Source organism: Misgurnus anguillicaudatus, chromosome 22 (genome assembly GCF_027580225.2).
Source record: "Misgurnus anguillicaudatus chromosome 22, ASM2758022v2, whole genome shotgun sequence".
Lineage (NCBI taxonomy): Eukaryota > Metazoa > Chordata > Actinopteri > Cypriniformes > Cobitidae > Misgurnus > Misgurnus anguillicaudatus.
In genome coordinates, this window is record NC_073358.2 from 47,568,193 (window position 1) to 47,590,232 (window position 22,040).

Here is a 22,040-nt window from a genome sequence, read left to right on the forward strand (position 1 = left end):
GTTGTTCCCACGCGTTTTTTTCAGAACCGAAAATGCGTTTCCATGGTATCATAACAGATCACCGCGTCAAAATAAAAGTCTCTCAGAAAAAAATGTATTTAAAAAGTCATTTTGGTTAAATTTGTCAATTTTTAAAGACATGTTTACTTACTGAGACACACGTGTCACGCGAAGCTGTGGGCGGGGCTACAAAAGTAGGCTTGTCCTTTTGGTTATGGGGAGGTGTTTCAATTCTACTTTGACGTCATAGATTTCCGAATTTTTCACTGGAGTGTTTAGCTGGCTTGGTGCCAAAGACGGTTATATTTCAGTAGCACGGACGTTTTCAGTTCTGAAACTTGCAGGATGTTCATTTAAGTATGATGACCTCTTATATAACAAATTATAAAGTTAAAATTGAGGTTTTGATTCACCGCTCCTTTAATTGGTGGTGTCTATTAAAGTCCATTAAAATGAGAAAAATCCTGCAATGTTTTCCTCAAAAAACATAATTTCTTCTCGACTGAACAAAGAAAGACATCAACATTTTGGATGACATGGTGATGAGTAAATTATCTGGATTTTTCTTTTAAGAAAATGGAATATTCCTTTAACATCACCCTCAGCAGACAGTTTCATTATGTTTTAGTATTTCACCCTGATTTTGGTTCAGCAAACCTCTTTGTGGAAGTTTTAGACATCTTAGCACTCTTCTGTTAAAAAGTTAAAAGTACGCTTGTGTGTTTATTTAAAGGGATAGTTCGGCCAAAAATGATATTAAACCCATGATTTACTCACCCCGAAGCCATCCGAGATGCATATGTCCATCATTTTTCAAACGATGACATTTTCAGTTATTTTAGAAAATGTTTAGATCTTTTAGTTAATCAAATGTAAAGTTACGGGGTTCCACGAACTTCAAGTCCAAAAAGTGTGCATCCATCCTTCACAAAATAAATCCAAATGGCTCCACGATGATAAACAAAGTCCTTCTGAGGGTAATCCGCGCAGTTTCGTTGTAGAAATATCCACATTTAAAACTTATAACTCCGGTAATGCCGCCATCCCAGTCGCGTCCGCATTCAAGATCAGAGCTTTACACAGCGTACGGAGGTTACTCTGCTGCTGCTCTGTGCCCCCGCCCTCCGAATTTGTTATACGTCACTAAGAAAAGTGTGTACACTATGCTGATACTCTCTCCTGAATACAGAGGGGTCTAAGATGGCGGCGCCACCGGAAGGTAGTTATTTTGGTTTATAAAGTTTTAAATATGAATATTTCTACAACAGCACCGCACGGATTACCCTCAGAAGACCTTTATTTATCATCCTGGAGCTGTTTGGATTTATTTTGTGAAGGATGGATGCACATTTTTTGGACTTGAAGGTCGTGGACCCCGTAACTACACATTTGATTAACTGAAAGATCTAAAACATTTTCTAAAATAACTGAAAATGTGTTTGTCTGAAAAATTATGGACATATGCATCTCGGACAGCTTGGGGGTGAGTAAATCATGGGTTTAATATCATTTTTGGCCGAACTATCCCTTTAAAGATAAATTGTCATATTTTATTATCGATTAATTAACTTAAGCATTGTGTTAGCAGTCCAAAGGTTGCAAGTTCGATTCCAGGGGAACATGTATATTGATTAAATGTAAAGATTTAATGCACTGTAAGTCATAAATGTTTTCACTAAGCAGTTTTTCTCATGCGACATCTCCTGCAGTCCTAAAGAGGGCGCCAGTGTGGACCAAGAGATGGAACGTATCAAATTCTTTTCTTTCTCCCTGATTGAAGGATACGTTTCCTTGGTGATGGACACAGAAGCACAGAGACAGTAAGACTCTCATAGAAACAGGGACAATGTGAAGTATAAATGTTTTATGAGTTTTCAAGTGAAAAAACACGTGTGTGTTTGTCTTTTTGTAGATTTCCAGCTGATCTTCTCTTCACCAGTTCTTCAGGTGAGCTATGGAGGATGGTGAGAATAGGAGGGCAGCCGCTCGGCTTTGATGAGCATCCTTTACTTATCACAGGATATCATGGAAGGACAGAAATTGATTAATTGTATACAAAAATTTCTCCCAATATATCTCTCTCTCTCTCTCAGATGAATGTGGGATAGTTGCTCAGATATCGCAGCCTCTTGCAGGCAGTGATATATCAGCTTATTACATTAGTACCTTCAGTTTTGATCATGCTCTGGTAAGTCTTTTGTTTTCTCGCTTTGTCACATGTTTAATTCTCTAAATGTAAAATAAAAAATGTTACCACCAAAATATTTAATTTGTGACTTTTACGGCCTATAGAGGTCATCTAGAATCTAGTTTTATTTATATTAAGTGAATCTAAATAACTTTTTCCTTTAGTGTTACATCAGACAAATTGAGTAAAGATAGACTGATTGTTTCCTACTACACAACAACAACAACCGTCCTAAATCTGATGTAAATAGAAGTGTACTTAAAATAGTATTTTGGTGTTAAGGGGGGCGCTTAACACCTCCTCTCTCTGGGATCAGTCATATAAATACAGGTCACATAGTTCGACTGTTTTTGTACTTTCCTGGAAACAGAGTGGAAACTGATGTTTTTTTTCCTAGAGAGATGGGGATTCGTCATCATGTTTTTTCGCACACAGATGCACATAAAAATTGGGCTATAAATAGTATAGTGCAGTGTTGTTGATGATGTAATACATAATACAGTGAACTCCACGTAGTCACTGCCGTGTCATCAGAATGTGTGAGGAAGTTGTGATGCAATGGGATGCTGTCCAGTTGTAACTCTCATGTTATTGTTTCCTAGAAACATGTTGCATGTTGTCAGCTGGTCACTTATCTCAACTTTAACCAGACTAGAAGACCATTTTTATATTAAATATAGATATAAAAATGCATACAGTGAGGAAGAAAGTATTTGAACACCCTGCTATTTAGCAAGTTCTCTCACTTAGAAATCATGGAGGGGTCTGAAATTGGTGCATGTTCACTGTGAGAGACATAATCTAAAAAAAATCCAAAAATCACAATGTATGTTTTTTTTAACTATCTATTTGTATGATACAGCTGCAAATAAGTACCTGAACACCTGTCTATTAGCTAGAATTCTGACCATCAAAGACCTGTTAGTCTGCCTTTAAAATGTCCACCTCCACTCCATTTATTATCCTAAATTAGATGCACCCGTTTGAGGTCTTTAGCTGCATAAAGACACCTGTCCACCCCATACAATCAGTAAGAAACCAACTACTAACATGGCCAAGACCAAAGAGCTGTCCAAAGACACTAGAGACCTGGAAAGGGCTACGGGGAAATTGCCAAGCAGCTTGGTGAAAAAAGGTCCACTGTTGGAGCAATCATTAGAAAATGGAAGAAGCTAAACATAACTGTCAATCTCCCTCGGACTGGGGCTCCATGCAAGAACTCACCTCGTGGGGTCTCAATGACCCTAAGTAAGGTGAGAAATCAGCCCCGAACTACATGGGAGGAGCTGGTCAATCACCTGAAAAGAGCTGGGACCACCATTTCCAAGGTTATTGTTGGTAATACACTAAGACGTCATGGTTTGAAATCATGCATGGCACGAAAGGTTCCCCTGCTTAAACCAGCACATGTCCAGGCCCATCTTATGTTTGCCATTGACCATTTGGATTATTTGCTTATTTGCAGCAAATAAATAGTTAAAAAATCATACATTGTGATTTCTGGATTTTTTTTTTTAGATTATGTCTCTCACAGTGGACATGCACCTACGATGACAATTTCAGACCCCTCCATGATTATTAAGTGGGAAAACTTGCAAAACAGCTGGGTGTTCAAATACATATTTTCCTCATTGTAGATGCCTCATTAGCAAATATTTCTGTGGACTGCTATACCCAAATCATCTGCCATATTAAACCAATGTTGCCAAGTATGTGGTGTTCCGGAAAATTGGAATACTTTAAAACAGTTGACGCAGATTTTATTTCCCACAGGTTAAATGTAAAAGGATTTTGTTAGTCAGCTGTCAATATTAAAGGGGTCATACGGTGTTTCTAAAAGAATGTTATTTTGTGTATTTGGTGTAATTGCAATGTGTTCACGTGGATCACATTTTTCAGTACCTTATTGTCGATCCCATATTCTGAAATGCAACGATTTTTACAAAGCTCATCGTTCTGAAAAGCGCAGTGTGCTCTGGTTGGCCAGCTATTCAGTGCCTTGTGATTGGCCGAATACCTCATGCATGTGACGAAAATGTTCCATCCCTTACCAAAGCACAGCGTCTTGACGACATTGCGCCAATACTACAGCAAGAATTAAAGTTACACCGCCTTTCTTTATGCATACATTTGGGCGATGTTGTGCAAATCTTCACACACAGTGACGTAGATATATGAGTGTGTTTGAATAAGTCGTTTTAGGTTTTTGTGCATGCATACAATATTGCATTTATTCATGCATCCATCCATCGATACTGTCTGCTAACCTCTCACACAATTTTATTATGATTATTTGCACAGTCTGCATGAACAGATTGTCACTGGAAGTAAAAGATGGGACAAGGGGTTAGTTAGGAGGACACTGTTAACCTACATCTCCCTGTTTTTCCTGTTTTTTCACAGGTGCCTGAAGAGGATATAGCAAGTGTTACGGAGATGCTACAAACTCAAAGAAAAGATGTTCCTTGTTGAGGTTTTTTTCATATTTAGCATCTTTTATTGGAGAAGAAAACAAAAACACAGTGGACGGTGAGCCACTAACGCAGTATTACTCCTGATCGTCTTACCTTCAGAATACTGGGAAATATAACTTAACGTGTCCAAAGGCATTATAGTCAGGCCATGTGACAATGCAAATTATCCTTATTTTTTTAATGCTGCAATTCATCCATTTGTTGAAAGTTTTTTTTGGACTTAAGAGTCCACATATATTGAAAAGCCAACAAAAATGTATTATAGACTATCAGGTGTTTTTGATTTGCCTTTATTTGCCTACAAACCAGTAAAGCTTCAGTGAATTCATCTCATCATCACAGTGTTTTTCCTGATAACACTTTACAGTAAGGTTATGTTTTTTGAACAGAGCACTTGCCCCAATACACTGCAAAGGATGACTTTCTTGCTCGGTGTTTTTGTCTTGTTTTCAGTAAAAATATTTAAAAAATCTTAAATTAAGATGTATTTTCATGATGAGCAAAATCAAATAAGTCTAGTTTGTAAAAAATATCATCTTTAAGCAAATTAGTGCTTATAACAAGTAAAACAAATCTGCCAATGGAATAAGAAAATTTTTCTTGAAATAAGTTTACTTTTTTATAAACACTTTTTTTGAAGAAAATTTTTCTTATTTCATTCGCTGATTTTTTGCTTGTTTGTTATTTTATATTTTTTGTCTAAAACAAGACTTATTTTCCTAGGTCATTTTGCTCATCAAGAAAATACATCTTAATTTAATTTTTGGATGTTTTTGCTGAAAACAAGACAAAAATGCTGAATAAGAAAGTCATTTTTTGCAGTGCAAGAGATTTGTAATCAAATTTGGTCGTAATCATTGAAGTCATTTCTAAATAAAAATAGTTAAAATATATTTTTTCTCTAAAATATTATGTCTTAAGATCTTTCTCATGTGAGATATTTATCTAATGAGTTATTGGGAGTAAATTATGAGTTTTGCATGCGTTTATACTGGCAGAGATGCACTGATTGAAAATATCTTGTTGGCCCAATTGACAGATTTCATATCAGGTGAATTAAAAAGATTTTTAAAGATGATTTTATTTGTTACAAAGCAAGCTTAGTGTTTTAAAAGAGCTGCTGATTTAGAAACACTACAGAATATTTGACCGATCATTTCTTTAAAGTTAACCTGATACATATTTTGTTTGTTTTTGTGTGTTTAAGCTACTTTTTCTTATCTTTAGGTAGTGTCTAATTTAGGGCACTAATGCAGCTTAAGACAGTTCTTGACTTTATTTTTAGATTATTGTAGATTTTTGTATGCAAGAAAAACATTTGTTCAAGAATATCCAGTGCCATTAAGGATTTGTCATACTTTATTTTTGTATATCCGTTCACTTCTGCAATATCAGCACTTACTAAAGTTACCGATGTGCAAACATTGGTCTGTATAGGTCAATACTAATAATTCTGAGCATTTGTGCTTTTGTAGTATAGACTTTTGGTATATTTTATACCGTGTCAAAAGTATTGCATATTGTATTTGTTACTGTGCTGCTTATTCAATAAATAACCATAAATACTATGTTTTTCTGACTTTGGCATTACACAAGACCATAACATCTTTTTTATTTAAACATATACATTCATTTATCATCTAGAGGGGGGGGGTTCGGATTGGGGTCTGGCTTGGGGACCCCCAGAAGTTCCAAGGTATCCCCAAAATATTTCAAGAGGAAAAAATAAGAAAATAAGTCTAGTTTTTAAAAAATATAATCTTTAAGCAAATTAGTGCTTAAAACAAGTAAAAAAATAGTAAATCCCCCAGAAGTTCCAAGGTGTCCCCAGAATATTCAAGAGAAAATACTGTGAAAAATTCATGTGTAGTCAAGCACTATTTATCTAAATATGAACACATTTTTTAGGAAAGGAGTCCCTTTCTAAAAATTAATCATATGTGGGGGTCCCTGCTATTAAACATGTTGAAATCCCATGCTCGGTCTAGACCATCATATCAGTGTGCACATTTATAAAACAATGATGCCTCCCAAAGCTGTAAATACAATACTTTCCTAATGTGTCATAAAAAGACTCTGTGACCAATAATAAAAAATAGCATATGAAGCATTCATTACCCCTCCCATTAAAAAACGGTAGTTTAGCTGTTTGTTAGTGATGTTTAATGGTGGAGGGAGTTTTTTTGTATGGGAAAGCATCTGTGTCACACCCTGATAAACAAAAATAGGTCACACGTCCTGCCCAGATTCTTTCGGTTTATGTCATCACTATCGAAAAACATTGTTTTTACAAATATGTAATTAATGTAATATTAAACAATTGTGCTTTTCTCATTGCATTATTAAAACAAAACTTAGTTACAGTACACTGTAAAAAAATTAGCTGTAATTATGCAGCTGGTTGCCAGTAACTTACTGTAAAAGATTAATTTAACTTTGAACAAACTGTAGCAAGTAAATAACATAAATGTAAAACCTACAGTAAGTTACTGGAAGCTAATTGCCAGTAATACTGTAATTTTTACAGAAAATTTTTACAGTGTAAGTACAAGCTACCTGTATATTAATGTTTTCCTCAAATGTCAATTCACTATTCACAAATACATTTTGTGTATACATATATGTAAAGTTAAATTACAGAAAAAAATACTTTGTATCACGGAAAATTCCTGTAATTTATTGTGCACTTTATTTTACGGTATTTTTCCGGCAACCCAGCTGCCGGAATTTTAGTTTTTTTTATGGATTTTTTTACAATGATAAATTATATATTTGTTATGCAATTATGATTATTGACTTAAAAGTTAAGGTTTATACAACAAATAGCAGTTTTGACTTTATGTTTAGTTTACCGAGACATTAAAGTTTTTATAAGAAATGTGTCTGTGCAAGTGGGAATTTTTTCTTGATTTTTGTGGTGATATTAAAAATTATATAATCAATATGTGTAAATTAAATCAAAAACAAATAAATTATGAACAGAAAAAATTCACAAACCTATGGAACTGGCTTTATGTCCAGTTTCAAGGACACTTTAAAAGTATTGAAATGCATTTTACAAGATATGGAAAGATCACCACAGTCCATGATTTGGTGAAAGTTTTGTAATGGTCAGGGAAATTACCCTTCTATACACTGTACTTTTTTTTTTAATTAAGAAAAAAATAAAAATACTACTGTAAAAAATGTTAAGTGGTTACCTCCAAAAACCTTGACCTATACTTTATAGTTAAAAACTGCAATGGATTTAACAAAACATTAACATTTAATTTTACGGTAAAATAAAGTAAAATGTACTTTTTTAAGTAAAAGTTGTGATTTACCATATATTTTATGGTACTGGATTATATGTGTACTTTTACAGTAAAATATTATTAAAATTACGTTTTCTGTAAGTAAAAAATACAAATCACCGTAAAATTTATAATGAAAAACAGTAAAAGAACACTCCCAGAATTCCCTGTGAAACTCTTCACATTTGATATTTCATTTAAATAATCATGAAATGCACGATTAAGAATTGTAAAGTTTACAAAACTTTGCTGTAATGAAAAAAAATGCCACCGTATTTTCTGGCAACCACAGCTGGTGTTTTTTACCGTAAAAACTACAGATTTTTTACTGTTATAACCGTAAAATATCACCATACACTTTTAGAATAGGTGTGATGTGATTATGGTCAGTATGAGACAATAACATCTGCCTAAAATCACTCACTTTAAAGCATCAATTATTGACAGCTTAGTGGCATTTCCCTTTGCCATCATGGGGTTGTTGATGTTGGCTCTTTTGATGTTGTATTGCAATGATGCCAATTTGTTATCACACATAAATCCTCAGATTAATAATTCAGATTGAATACTTGAGAATGATGTGTTTTCATTTTGGACTTTTTAAACAGAACTGAATGGACCTCTATTACGCAAAACACTTTGATGATGCATGGAGAAACACGTACCCACAAAGACCAAAGTCTACTAATATCATAACATCACTGATTCATGAACCTGATTAAAAAACTTAAACCACACTTACAACATTAACATTAATCCAAAGTGACACACAACGCATTACAAAATTTTTTTTATCAGTAGGTGTGCTCCCTGGGATCTACCCATGACCTTTGCCTTACTAATCTAATGCTCTACCAGGTGAGCTATGAACACAGTATAATGTATTACAATAAACATCTTTAAACAAATATCAGATCAAACACATGATAAAATATTAAAATAACAATTTAAATTAAAAACAACAATGAATGACGACAATTAAAATGATTTGGACAGTTCAGGTTGTCTGTAAAAACGAAAATGTGTTGTGAAATGTGCTCTGTGTTATTATTGCACTGGTAAAATCTTTGGGGCGGTTTCCCGGACAGGGATTAGACTAGTCCTAGACTTAAACACTATTAAGAGCTCTCCAAACTGAAAACAACTTGCACTTACATATCTTAAAATACAGCAGGGCCCTTTGTTTTACTTCAAAATGCACACAGGTAGTGTTTTTAGTAAGGCCTGTTTGTTAAAACTAGTTATATTTCCTAATTTAACTTAGGCCTAGTCCTGTATTAAGCTAATCCTGGTCCGGGAAACCGCCCCTTTATCTTTTATAGTTATTTCAACTTACTATTATTTATTTTGACAAAAGATGAGTTGCTACAACGTGTTTATTCAACGCAACTGGAAAATTTGTGGCCGGTTGCATAAACATAGCTGTGACGTTAAGACTGCGTCTTAAGTATGATTCTGACTAACTAGCAATTAGTTAGGGCTAATCAGTCTTATTATTTGGATTTAAATTAGACCAATCTACCTTTCTATGTAACATACTTAAAACAGTTATGATCAGTCTTGAAGAAAAAAATTAATGACTAACTTTTTAAGCTAGTCTTAAATTTTTATGCAACTGGCCACTGATGTTAGTTCTTAATCAGACTGCGGAGATCTTAAATTACTTTCCATTTTTTTTAACCTAGAAAAGGGAAGTGATAAAATAAACTGATTAGCAACATAGCTGTGTAATGATTTTCTACCTTGGGCGTAAACATGTACACCACTACCGGTTCATGATTTGTGGATTAAAATGTAAAATGTAAAATATTTGCAGACAAAAAACGATTTTAAAAAGTAAATAAAAGATGATAACAGTTTACAATAAAGTTGTATTTTGTTAACATTAATGAATGTATTTGCTAACATAAACAGTATTTTATTGTTTCCGGTTCGATACCAGAATTTTGTATATATCGGCCGATACCTGCCAATCCGATACTACTGCAGTGTATTTTTCTTGAACAATTGTGCACACACACAAAATGTTAAATGTGCATAGTGCTTTCTGCTACATACAGTATAGTATCATTTTAAATGTAAAAACCATTCATTTAAAATGATTTACAAGTTACAAGAACATGTGCCGTTTTTAAGTGGGTCCTTTTAAATGCAAATGAGTTGATCTCTGCACTAAATGGCAGTGCTGTGGTTGGATATAGTGCAGATTAAGGGGTGGCATTATCCCCTTCTGACATCACAAGGGGAGCCAAATTTCAGTGAGCTATTTTTTCACATGCTTGCAGAGAATGGTTTACCAAAACTGATCTTTTTCACATGTTCTAGGTTGATAAAAGCACTGGGGACCCAATTATAGCACTTAAAGTTAGATTTTCATGATATGTCCTCTTTAACCCAGTTGCGAGTTCAGTGTTTCTGTAAACTTAAATATCTTTTAATATCTATCGAGTGTGTTAAGAAGACTTTGAATATAGTGCATAAAAACGTTTATGGTGCTTTTATAATACTTTGTCCTTTTTTTAATAGCTTGTCAGTACAACCACGGGTAACGTACAGTATCGAAATTGGATCGGTCCTGTTAGTCCGATAGCTGATCCAGCTAAAAAAGCCCGGATCGACCCCGATACTCATCCAGAATATCGGATTGGTGCATCCCTAATTGAGAATTAACTAATGTTAAAAGTAACATCGACTTATTTGATGTAGTAAATGCTAAAATTAATATGAACTAAGATTAATACAGTAGTCAACATATGAAGTGGATCAAAAAAGTTAATCAAAGTTGTCCTAAAACAAGAACGGGTATTGTTAAAATTTTAAGACAACTTAAATGAAAAGTTTTGATCCACTACAAATGTTAACTGTATATTTTGGTGTACCCCCCCCCCCCAAATGTTTAAAATAAATGTTAAGATATTTTGCATTTAATTTGTAGAAAATGGTTCCACATTTTCTCAGCATTTGAGAAGTCTGACGATGGTTAAAAAAGCATCACGGGATGTCCTTCTTGAGAGTACTTGAATTTAAAATATGAGATAGCTGAGATATAATAAACATTTATGTTAACCACATAATTCCAACACTTCCACTGTGTTATGTCATGGTTAAGATGACTCTAAAATTACTCTATGTGGAAGACCGTCATCATAAAGAATGAGTAGGGGTGACAGTTTTTTCCAAAAGTGTAACATTCTCGGAAAATACGACACATGAGTACAACAACAGCACTAAAGCAAACCTGGTGCATGCACTTTTGGCTTCTTAAAGCTGCAGTCTGTAACTTTGGCATGTGCCCATCTCTGATTGAAACATAAAATTGCTGTTATTTGAAGTACCGTATTTTCTGGACTATAAGCCGCATCATTTAGACGGAATAACATATATAAGTCACGTATAATCGCAGTGGACTATACGTTGTGTGTCTTTAGAATTTTTCTTCACAAAATCCAAGCAAGTTATTCAACTAAACAATAGCAGACAGAACAGCAGGCTGAATAGATGTTAAAGTAATATTATCAGTTATTTAAAAGATAAACCATAGCATACAGAACTTACCTGGAAGGTTGAATAGGCTAAATTAACTGAACAAGCCAACTAGCGTGAAGTTCGCAGACTCGTCAATCCGCATCACTGAATCTATAGAATTACATAAATACAGGAGCAGCTCTCGCCGCTGTAGACGGTAATGTTGTCTCTTGCCTCATAAATGTCACAATTAATTCATAATGACTTACAAGGCGCACCTGACTATAAGACGCAGCACCAGCCAAGTTATGAAAAAAAAAACGCGGCTTATAGTCCAAAAAATTCGGTAATGTTCTGTGCTTTGCCCCGCTACTCTGCGCGGATGAATCTGATATATGTGAAGCACATATATCAGTCGTTGGCCATATGCCTGGGGCTCTGCAGCGCATCGTAATACGACCAAGCTAGTGCATAGATCCATGGGCGTAGATCATGCAGGGGACAATTTATTATCGACTTTGAGTTTTTATGGCGACACATCAAGCTTCAAGCGGTCCGACAGTCAGTGGAATCATTCTCATTCAACACATTGTAACAAACCATAATAAACATATTAAACTATTACATTTATTCAGTATTGTTTCCTTTTTACGCACTAGATGCATAAATGAGCTTGTGAAATTATTTGCTTATTTTAAAATTATTTGCTTTTTTATTTAAAACATAAACACATTAAGAACTATTATAAATATTAACTAATAAGCAGTTTATGTCATATTACTTCTGTCCCCAAATTGCATCTTATATAGAAGCAGCTAAATCAGCATATTTTTTATTTGTTTTTGAACAATTATTGTATGTATTGTTCACTGGCAGTTTCTATGAAAGGTTTTACTGGATGGATGTGTGGATAGAGATCATGGATGCGCGTGCACCGCATCCGCACGGATTAAAGTCAAAACTCATTTTTGTAGAGATTTACTGTGTTTGTATCAGCTATTATGGCAACCTCTTACTGCATAAATTAGGTCTTCCTAAATTTCATAATAAACACTAAAAATCCAAAAGAGTTCAAAGATGGTGGCACCCACATTTATGTCAAAAATAAGGTGCATACATACATTTCCATCTCCCCCTCATTTTGAAGGTGCCGGCTATGCCCCAGCATAGATCGGACTTTCGTGAAACAGGAAGGGTTTTCAGATGTTAAAGGTTCTTTATTGAACCATACAAATGTTTCTTCTATGGCATTGTGTCATATTAACTTTCAAGAAGTCATAGAAAATATGCCTACACAATTCTTTTACCCCCTATATTTACAGGAACTGGTTCAAACTGACATCACATTCAGATGATGACACAGTCAGTAGAAAATTCAGTAGAAAGCATGTGAGCAGGGTTGGTTATTTTTATCAGACATTTAAGGTTTGTGTCTGAGGACCCTATAAAAACCAAACCCTGCGTCATCCTATTACATTTACACGTAAAGGATTTCAGATATCAAACGATCAGAACTCATAGACCATATGAGATGTGCGGTGATTATTGCAGACATGCTTCCAACGCACATGCAACATAAATAAATGATCAGTATCGGACTTATCAACACCAAATATCTCTGAAGATGTTTTTTCCGTTCCTTAAAAAAAAAAAAGGCATTTCATGACTAAGCAGTTACAGACGTATATAAGTGAGTTTGCGTAGAAGCGATGTTGTAATACAAGAGTTTGTAAGACAAATATTGTGAATTTTCACCATGCAGCCACAAACAGGTAAGATTGTTTTGCTTAAATAATCTTGCTGATTATTCCCAGTATGAACTAATGACTTAAGTTCCTGATTTATTCTCTATGCTAAGACATTTTTGAACACCAAAAGCACTATAACTTTTTTTTATTTAGGACTTCTGTGGATTTTTATCCTGTTCGCCATGCCGCTCAAACCAACACAGGGATGCAGTTTGAATCGGATGAATTTCACAGAAGGAATCATAGAGAAACTACTGCACTTATTTGTAAGTATTTTTACTTCTCTATATTTAACTAATACTGCTACACTTAAACGTTAAAATGTTTCTCAAAAATATTATCACTTATGCAATTTAACAATAAGTGACCCTGTGTCAGGTTAAAGTCTCATAATCTAATGGTGAGATTAGGAGCATTAAAGTTTGATTTAACTCTTTGATTTCAATCTTTGACAAGACCTTACTCAGTCAATTTTAAAAATAACAAGATTATAAAAATCATTTTCTTAGACGTCAGTGTCCGAGCAGAATACCCGTATAGTTTAACTTTGGACAAGCAATGTGCAAATGCTGTTGTTTAACTGTATAGCAATCGTAGAGCGTATTTATGCCGAACAAATTAAATTATACTTGAGATAAAAATACAGTCAATTCATATTATGACTAAATCATTTTTATTGCTCTTTTTACAACATAAGTGTTATAACTGTAAGGGATTGCAAAAATGAAAATGCTGTCATCATTTACTCACAAAACAAAAAATAATTTGAAGAATGTTTGTAACAAAGCAGATCTGGGGCACCACTGACTAGGAAAAATAAATACTAATGGTGCCCCAGCAAAACAAAGAAATTCATACGGGTGAAATTTTCATTTTTGAGTGAACTATGCCTTTGATTCAAGATGCTGAAAACATTTATAAACATGTTTAGGATTTAGGAATAGATGGATAGCTGTCAAAGAAATTTCGATAAATTTAAGGGATTTGTTAACCATCTCTATTCTTTTCTCTGTAGGTTGAAGCCAATGGGGATGTAAGCTGCAAGCCAACTAAAATTCCAGAACTTCACTTTGATCCTTCTGTTCTAATTAAAGACCAAAAGCAGCGAGTTCACTGCATATTTTCTTATGCCCATGAAGCTCTTCAATTGATAAAAGAACATCAGAGCGATTTGCACGGTGAAACCGCTAACATAATACAGAAAATCAATGAAACACAGCAACAGTTAACAGTTACCATGGGCTGTGTTAAGAAGCATTGGGGGGAATGCAAAAACAAAACAACCCCTGTATTCAGTGATAAAAATACATACCATCGAAAACAATGGGGCCGCTCTGTTCTTGAGAATTTTTTGACATTTCTAAAAGAATTGTTAACTGAACATAAACGACTTTTTGAGGTGCACAAATCAAATCATACTAGACAGCAGCATGTAAAACAAAGATGGTAGATTTCATTTGTGGGTAGTTGACGCACAACAGGGGTTTTCTTATTTCTTATATAACTGTCAACTATTCTGCAGTTTTTTTTACCATATTCATTGAGACTAGATTATTTAAAATGTGTCAAATTATTTGTCAAAACTGTGAAAAACAAATTACAAATGGTTGAAATCTATACTGTATCGATAAAAAATAATGTGCATTCAATTTCAGGTACTTTTTATATTTATTTTTGGAAAAGTTTTTTAATTTGTAATGTATTTTGTATTACAATTATTGTACTGGTTTTGTACATTTTAATATTTGGTATTTTTGTATTACATTTTTATTTATATTAATAATATTGTCACTCTATTTAATAATAAAATATTTTGTTTATTGCATACAATTGTGTTACTTATTCACTTATTTTTCCTTATATTCTTGTAGAACAACAGAATTTAAGTTAAAATTCACCAGATTGTATAAGTGGGGAAGCAGGTGGTCTGCTTAATCTTATTGCTTAGTCTGCAAAGTAATACTGTAGTCTCAAGTGACTGTAATTAATCAAACTGTCATATACGGCCGTGAAAATCTTGATCTTGTTAATTTTCTAATTTCGATGCAGATGTTTTTTTCTTTTGTCATAACCAGGATGATTAATTGTTTAATAGTAGCATTGTATCCCCAAGTGAATCTTTTACTCTGGCATTGGCAAAAAGACTAAAATGGGAAAAAACAGTAAATACTGTTTACAATGTAAAACTTTTGCTGTAGCTATTTGCAGAATGTAGATTTAAATTGATGTTATTTACTGGCAACAGTTTGTTCAAAGTTAAATGAACATTAAACATTAACAAGTCTTTGCCTATACAGAATAAAACTATAAAATAACAGCCTCATGCAAAGCATTCAGGAAACCAGAAATCCTCATCAATCTTTTTTCCTTTAGATTTTGGTTCCCGGATTGCTTTGCATGAGGCTATTTTAGTTTTATTCTGTAAAAATAAAGACTTGTTAAACATATGCTCATTTTCCAGCTCCCCTAGAGTTAAACATTTGATTTTTACCGTTTTGGAATCCATTCAGCTGATCTCCGGGTCTGGCGTTAGCACTTTTAGCATAGCTTAGCATCATCCATTGAATCTGATTAGACCATTAGCATCGCGCTAAAAAAATAACGAAAGAGTTTGGATATTTTTCCTATTTACAACTTGACTCTTCTGTAGTTATATCGTGTACTACTAAGACCGAAAGAAAATTAAAAGTTGTGATTTTCCAGGCAGATATGGCTAAGAACTATATTCTCATTCTGGCGTAATAATCAAGGACTTTGCTGTCGTAAAATGGCTGCAGCAGGGGACTATTTTCGGGCACTACGTAATATCATTGCGCTCTTTTCCAGGGGCGTCGACGCCACAGCGAGTAACATAAATTTAAATATTAAGTAAGTTACTGGCAAACCGCTGCCAGTAATAGGCCTTCTGTCATTTCTACAGACATATTTAAAAGTGTATGCCTTCATTCAAATTCATTTTTTCTATTTAAAGATGTTGCGAGGATGTCAGGAAAAAACAAAACATGTCAAATATGGTAATGTTCAGATATGTCGTTCTTCTGATGCAACTTCTTTTACTAAAGTGTAACCAGGAGACCCATTCTGAGGTAATGCTAGATAAATCACTTCATTTCCTTATTTCTGTGCTCATCTTTAAAGATATCCTACCACAGACAAACAGTTTTGCAAATTCTTAGCACACGATTTCACGAGTTACAATCCCGTACATCTCTGATTTACCACTGACAAATTTCAATTACATTCATAATCTTATTTCAAAACCTAATAAGTGTTAGTTGCAGTATGAATTTAAGTAGTCTATATTAAAGAAAATGCAGATGTGACTTAAAATCAAAAGCCAAGTATTTTGATTTTATCTCATCTGCATCAATGTTTGTGATGTCAATCTCAAACTTATTACAAAACAAACAGTTACAGTATGTCGCTTAAATTTGTAAAAAAAAATGGGGCCATGCACTTTAAAGCCTTAAAAACAGAGATGTGAAGCTTAAAAGCACTGACATTAATTCCTAAATACGGTCACTTCAAGTAAAATTTTTAAATACAAATGTATCTAACTTGTATAAAACAATTAACTTTTCTTAAATTAGACATGTCTGAATATATTAAATCATTCTTAGCTGTTGAAAATCACATTGGCTTTATTACATTACATTACATATAACAGTACACATGCAGGTTTTAAAAGTAAATCTGCGCTCATATTTAATGCACAAACCGAAGATGGATGGCATTACTAAACAGTCTGAGGTGATAAGAACATATTTTTTCTGAAATCCAACCAAGATAAAATCAGCCAAGTTTCACAAACATACCCTGGCCTATCCTAATCCTAAAATGACGAGCAGAAGAAATGGACGGACTCTTCGGAATGAGGCGTTCACGTGAGGTAAAACAGAGCAGGGAAAACTTCAGTGTCCTTCGAGTCCCTTTGATTCATTTATTGTTCATTTCATGTCAACGGGAGCCCTGAGAAGACCCGCAAGAAATCTCCTTAATGATTCGAGTCGATTCACTGAAAACAGTCAAACAGGAAGCAGTTCTGGTAGATTCTCTCCATAGCAATACTTGGCTTGTGGATTTCTGTATGTGTTTTCATGTTGAACGCTCTGAAATGAGACAACAATCATTTATTTCTGTCAGCTGGAACACGATCGACACAAATACTCCTGTTCTGACAGAGCATTTCATTGTATTGACCAATCAAACGGCTCATTTATCATTAGCTTTCGTATCTGGGAATTGACCTGTGTAATGAGCTGGTTCTCTGTAATGAACCGGTGAGAAAGACTCACAAATGAGATTATGTTTGGGTTATCGGACTGAATCAGTGCAATAAATCACAGAGTTACTCAATGAAACGCATACCATAACTCAGTTTCATCATGTTAAACTCATTGTGAATCTAGAACTGTATTTACTTATTAGATTTGATCAGTGTAATACTTAAATACTGACTGGTTGCTCTTAAGATTAGTGATAGACGATAGTTGGCCGATAATTCTGTATATCGCATTGGGCGATGAATCTTTTCAATCGGGCAATAAATCTTTTTGTCGATAAAATTTGTTGTAAATCAGAAAGCCAAAGTCTGAGAGACAATAAAATGACCAATAATAGACCTTTTGCGAGTAGACGTCACAGTTACCTCACGTGCGCATGTGGTGGCAGAAAAACACGTACAACATATAACAACGCAAATACGTTATTTTCAATGTAGATCGACACGCTCTTTTTCCGGGGGCGTCGACGCCGCGAGTTGTAAATATTTTAACTTTTTAGAATTCTGCAGGTCATGTGACAAAACCTACCAATCAGTTTGCCCTAAACGGACAAACTGCTCTATAGACCGTTTCACTGGGCGCACGTGCGGTGACGCGATAAGTGTCTGGTCCGAACTTTACTTCCGGTTTCTGTTTGTTTAATGGTCTGACTAGTTGCTAAAACTGAACTCTTAAACAAATACCTTGTCGAAAATAAGAATTTTTTTTGATTCCTATGTAATCTAAATGTTGTTTATTTTGCTTGTTATATAAATAAACGACTTTAAAAGTAGGGATCTGCCGATTAACCCCCCCAGTCACATTAGCTACAAGAGACAGAGACACAGCGACAGGCTACCATTCATTTTCAATGGAAGTGGCCGTTTGCCAGCGACGAGCTCGCCGCTGCGCGAGCAAGGTTGGGCCAAAATAGACAACCAGGCTATTTTATGCAAATGCTGAGCGATGCGACAAAGCGACTGCCAATCGGATTGAAGGAGCAGCGTGACGTAGGTCTGTGGTCGAGTCGGAGAAAATAATTCAAGATGGCGTAAAATGCGTATTTCTGTATATATCTGATAAGTTTGGCGTTTTATCTCATATATTTTGTTACTTTTATCGAGAAATAAATACTTTTAAATCCACACCGTTCTTGTAACTTAACAATACCTCTAAAGTGACTTTTGATACCGCTTTTAGATACTAGCCAAGGAACGTCCATCAAGCAAGTGCGTGTCGCTCACTTTTGTAGCTAATGTGACTGTAGGGTAATCGTGCAAATGCACGTTTTCTCAATGAACGAATTTGAATGAATTACGGTGAAATGCCGCCACATCCAGAGGGCGCTCTCGTGTAGAAACGCCATTTGTGCCACAGAAGAAGTAGCATTATAAACGTTATTCCAGGAAATGTCTACGAGAATATTTATATCGCTGTTCTTCAGAATGTTTCGGGTATTTTCATGATAATAAAAATATTTTGAATGATTGTGTTTGACGAGTGTTGCTTTTTTAAATTCACATTATAAACGACTCAAACTCATAGTGATTTTAGATTGATAAAAACTTCCTACTGATCACAGAGCTGTAGTACACGCACAAGCTGTGCATAAAACACAGAATCTGAGCCTTGAGATTCAGAATCTATTTCAGGCAGGTTTTTTTATGGGGAACGCGATGTATCGGCACAGCCCTATTTAAAAGGACTTTGTTGTTATTTATTCTTTGCAGAGTTTACCGGAAGTTACGTAATGACCACGGAAGTGCGTGTTTATGTTGTTACTGCTGAAACCGTCTATAGAGCTCATTTCGTCACTACGTTGTCACACTATGTCCTGTGGCGAGTACCGTAGCTTCTCCATGCGTTTCGAAAGGGACGGGTGAGCGATGGACTGCGCGGTTGGTTGCAATTCGCAACCTCACCTTTAGATGCCGCTAAAATCTACACACAGCACCTTTAAGTAAAGATCAATGGAATTATTGTGCAACTGGATCAGTGTGTGGTGTGAAAGCCAGCAATCTACAAACTTTACCTGTGAGGAAGTGCGACATTTTGCCAGGCATAACTCAAAATGATCCTCCACCGCAGTGAAGAGGTTCTGGAAACCTTCGGCAGCTCGGTTCAGAAATCGCTCCAAAAGAGGTTGCTGATGGGACAGGAGAGAGGGATTGCTTTCTTAAATGGGAGTTTCCAAAAAAGATGGCCTAATTTGTTTAATTTCAAAGCAGTGACACACATGGGATGACCATTACTTGAGGTTTTTATTTACATATTTGTCAGAAGGATGTCATCACATAAAAATGCAACTTTTATTTTTAACAGTGTTCCTCATAGATTGTACACAAGTTCAACGTCATTCATTCAGTATCTAAAATGAACTTTCGCTTTGTAAATCCGCCCGCTTGCTCAATGGATGGGAATTATTGCATCCATTATAGTAAAATAATACACATCCTTTGTAGCAAAACGAAAGCAACAACATTTTTTTTGTGAAAAATGTCTAAATTTAGTTTGCCATTTTTATTGTCGCAACCACATAGTGACACATTCTTGCTATTGAGCTCACAATTCACAAAAGAAAAACCAGTGAGTCTCAATGTTTTGGAAAGAAGTGACTTGACAGACAAACTGGATTGTGTATGATACTGTAAGTGACCCAATGACCTGGTCTCTATTTTAAGAGTAAAAAAACCCTAGGCTATAAAAAGCAAGGATGGAAACTGTAAATATGTAAATGACACATACATAGTAGTAGTTGATTTTGGACAGGAAAGTAAATGTTGGATCATGGTTACATCATTTTACACCATCATAATTTCCTGGATGAATGTAAACGGTTTATAAAGTAATGAAAAACTATAGATATCTTGTCTGAAGTACCTTGTCAGGTTGAAGGCAACAGGAGACACAGAACTCATAGACGCTACAGCACCCATTGGCCAGACAGCTTTTACAGACATACTGACTTGAGCCGGGAGCATTTACATTACAACATCCGTTCACCAGTAAATCATTCCTCTCACACACGTAACCTGAATATAAAAAACAAATATGTGTTAAATTAAATATCGATCACTTGAAAACACACATTATACAAGTTCAGTGCTACATTAACATTTTAAAAATAAATGGGAGGGGACATCTTTTTTAAATGGGTTTCATCGTTAAAAAGTATGGCACAATAACTAATATTAATAAGAAGTATAAATTTGATATTTTTAGTAGCAATAGCCAACAATACATTGTATGGGTCAAAATTATAAATTTTTATGACAAAAATCCTTAGGATATTAAGTAAAGATCATGTTACATGAAGATATTTTGTAAATTTACTATCATAATGAATATTAAAACTTTTTTGAGATTGGATGTGGTTGTTAAGGACTACTTTAAAGGTGATTTTTTTTCCAAGACTTTGATTTGATACTTTGTCCTAACAAACCATGCATCAATGAAAAGCATATCTATTCAACTTTCAGATTATGTATAAATCGCAATTTTAAAAAATTGACCCTTGTGACACAGGTATAGTTTATAGACCAGTTCAAAAGATGTAAACAACACTGGTCCAGAAGCACTTCCTGTTTCCGTTTTTTTAACACTAGATAAACGTTGGGATAAAATAAACCAACAGAACATATAAACCTGAATTAACTGAAGTAAAACAAACATCTTAAAGATAATAATATAACAAAACAAACTGTAACAGGAAGTGTTTCTGGACCAGTGTTGTTTACATCATTTGAACTGGTCTATAACAGGGGTCTCCAACCTTTTTTGTGAGCAAGAGCTACCACAATGGATAAAACAATCTGGAGGACTACTTTTTGATATTTATCTACACAAAACGTTTTTGTTTTTTTATTTTACTTGATATGTTTTATCATTGTTTAAAATGTTAACATACATAAAAGAAGCCAAGTTAATATAAAAATATGCAATAAATAAATAATACAATTGAGACTACAGTATTAATAGAATGTGCTTTGGCGGGCACCTCACAGACACTGTGCGGGCAACCTGATGCCCACTGGCATCATGTTGGAGACCACTGTTTTATAACATTAACATATTCCAATGTTTGTTCAAATAGGTAATGCATTTTGTCTTCATTTTGAACATTATGAGGCGTTTTCTCAGACTAAAATGTATGTTTGATCTGTCTTTACTAAAAAGCAGCTTACATACATCATCAAATATATCAGTGCTATTGTTATGTCTCAAGACGCACACTAGTTATGTTTCTGTAAGGTATGTTTGTAAATCAAATGCTTAAAAAAGTCTGTTTGTGCTATCTGTGATATTATTCCAACTTTAATACAATAACACTGCATCCAAGTGTAGATATCTGACATGTAACACACCAAGATCCAGGCAATGCATGATCTCTTTAATGCATACATGAAAGGTGCCATCTATTTACCCAGTTCATCAGTAAGGAGTTTCTTTCCCTGAATGGAGTTTCTGCACTGTGATATCTGCCTGCTGCTGTTGCCCAGGTTGAACTTGACCTTCCACTGGATGTGGTGATCCGAGTCCCTCACCTCCAGGAGGGTCCGATCACGGATGGTTCGCTCCTCCTGCAGATCACATATCATGCACATTATCAA

The 22,040-nt window shown here is 34.7% G+C and overlaps 2 protein-coding genes and 1 non-coding gene across 3 annotated transcripts in view; 2 read left to right on the forward strand and 1 right to left on the reverse strand.

Annotated features, from left to right (window-relative positions):
• The window catches only part of castor1 (cytosolic arginine sensor for mTORC1 subunit 1), a 36,374-nt gene extending 30,144 nt beyond the window's left edge, over positions 1–6,230 (forward strand). The window contains exons 6-9 of the mRNA XM_073860661.1: positions 1,710–1,820; positions 1,913–1,994; positions 2,093–2,188; positions 4,592–6,230. Coding sequence (XP_073716762.1) covers positions 1,710–1,820; positions 1,913–1,994; positions 2,093–2,188; positions 4,592–4,660 — 358 coding nt within the window. The 3' untranslated portion in view covers positions 4,661–6,230. The remainder of the gene's footprint in view (positions 1–1,709; positions 1,821–1,912; positions 1,995–2,092; positions 2,189–4,591) is intronic.
• Positions 6,231–12,655: 6,425 nt separating this feature from the next.
• On the forward strand, positions 12,656–15,063 carry LOC129439679 (uncharacterized). The gene is made up of 3 exons (XR_012365346.1): positions 12,656–13,192; positions 13,322–13,434; positions 14,184–15,063. It is a non-coding gene; the product is annotated as an uncharacterized protein (transcript).
• A 2,130-nt stretch (positions 15,064–17,193) lies between these two features.
• Positions 17,194–22,034, reverse strand: spring1 (SREBF pathway regulator in golgi 1). The gene is made up of 4 exons (XM_073860799.1): positions 21,854–22,034; positions 20,311–20,462; positions 19,463–19,576; positions 17,194–17,277 (listed from the first exon to the last, which is right to left on the reverse strand). Exons 1-4 carry the CDS (start codon positions 22,032–22,034, stop codon positions 17,194–17,196), a joined length of 531 nt encoding a protein of 176 aa, XP_073716900.1.
• Between the last annotated feature and the right edge of the window lie 6 nt (positions 22,035–22,040).

Excerpts from the sequence above, each read along its gene's own strand:
- spring1 (XM_073860799.1), bottom strand. The coding sequence starts at position 22,034 with ATGTGCATGATATGTGATCTGCAGGAGGAGCGAACCATCCGTGATCGG. Across the intron at positions 20,463-21,853 it reads ACTCCTTACTGATGAACTGG|GTTACGTGTGTGAGAGGAAT; the intron begins GTAAATAGATGG and ends TTTTATATTCAG. Across the intron at positions 19,577-20,310 it reads GTTGCCTTCAACCTGACAAG|CAACCTCTTTTGGAGCGATT; the intron begins GTACTTCAGACA and ends CTGTCCCATCAG.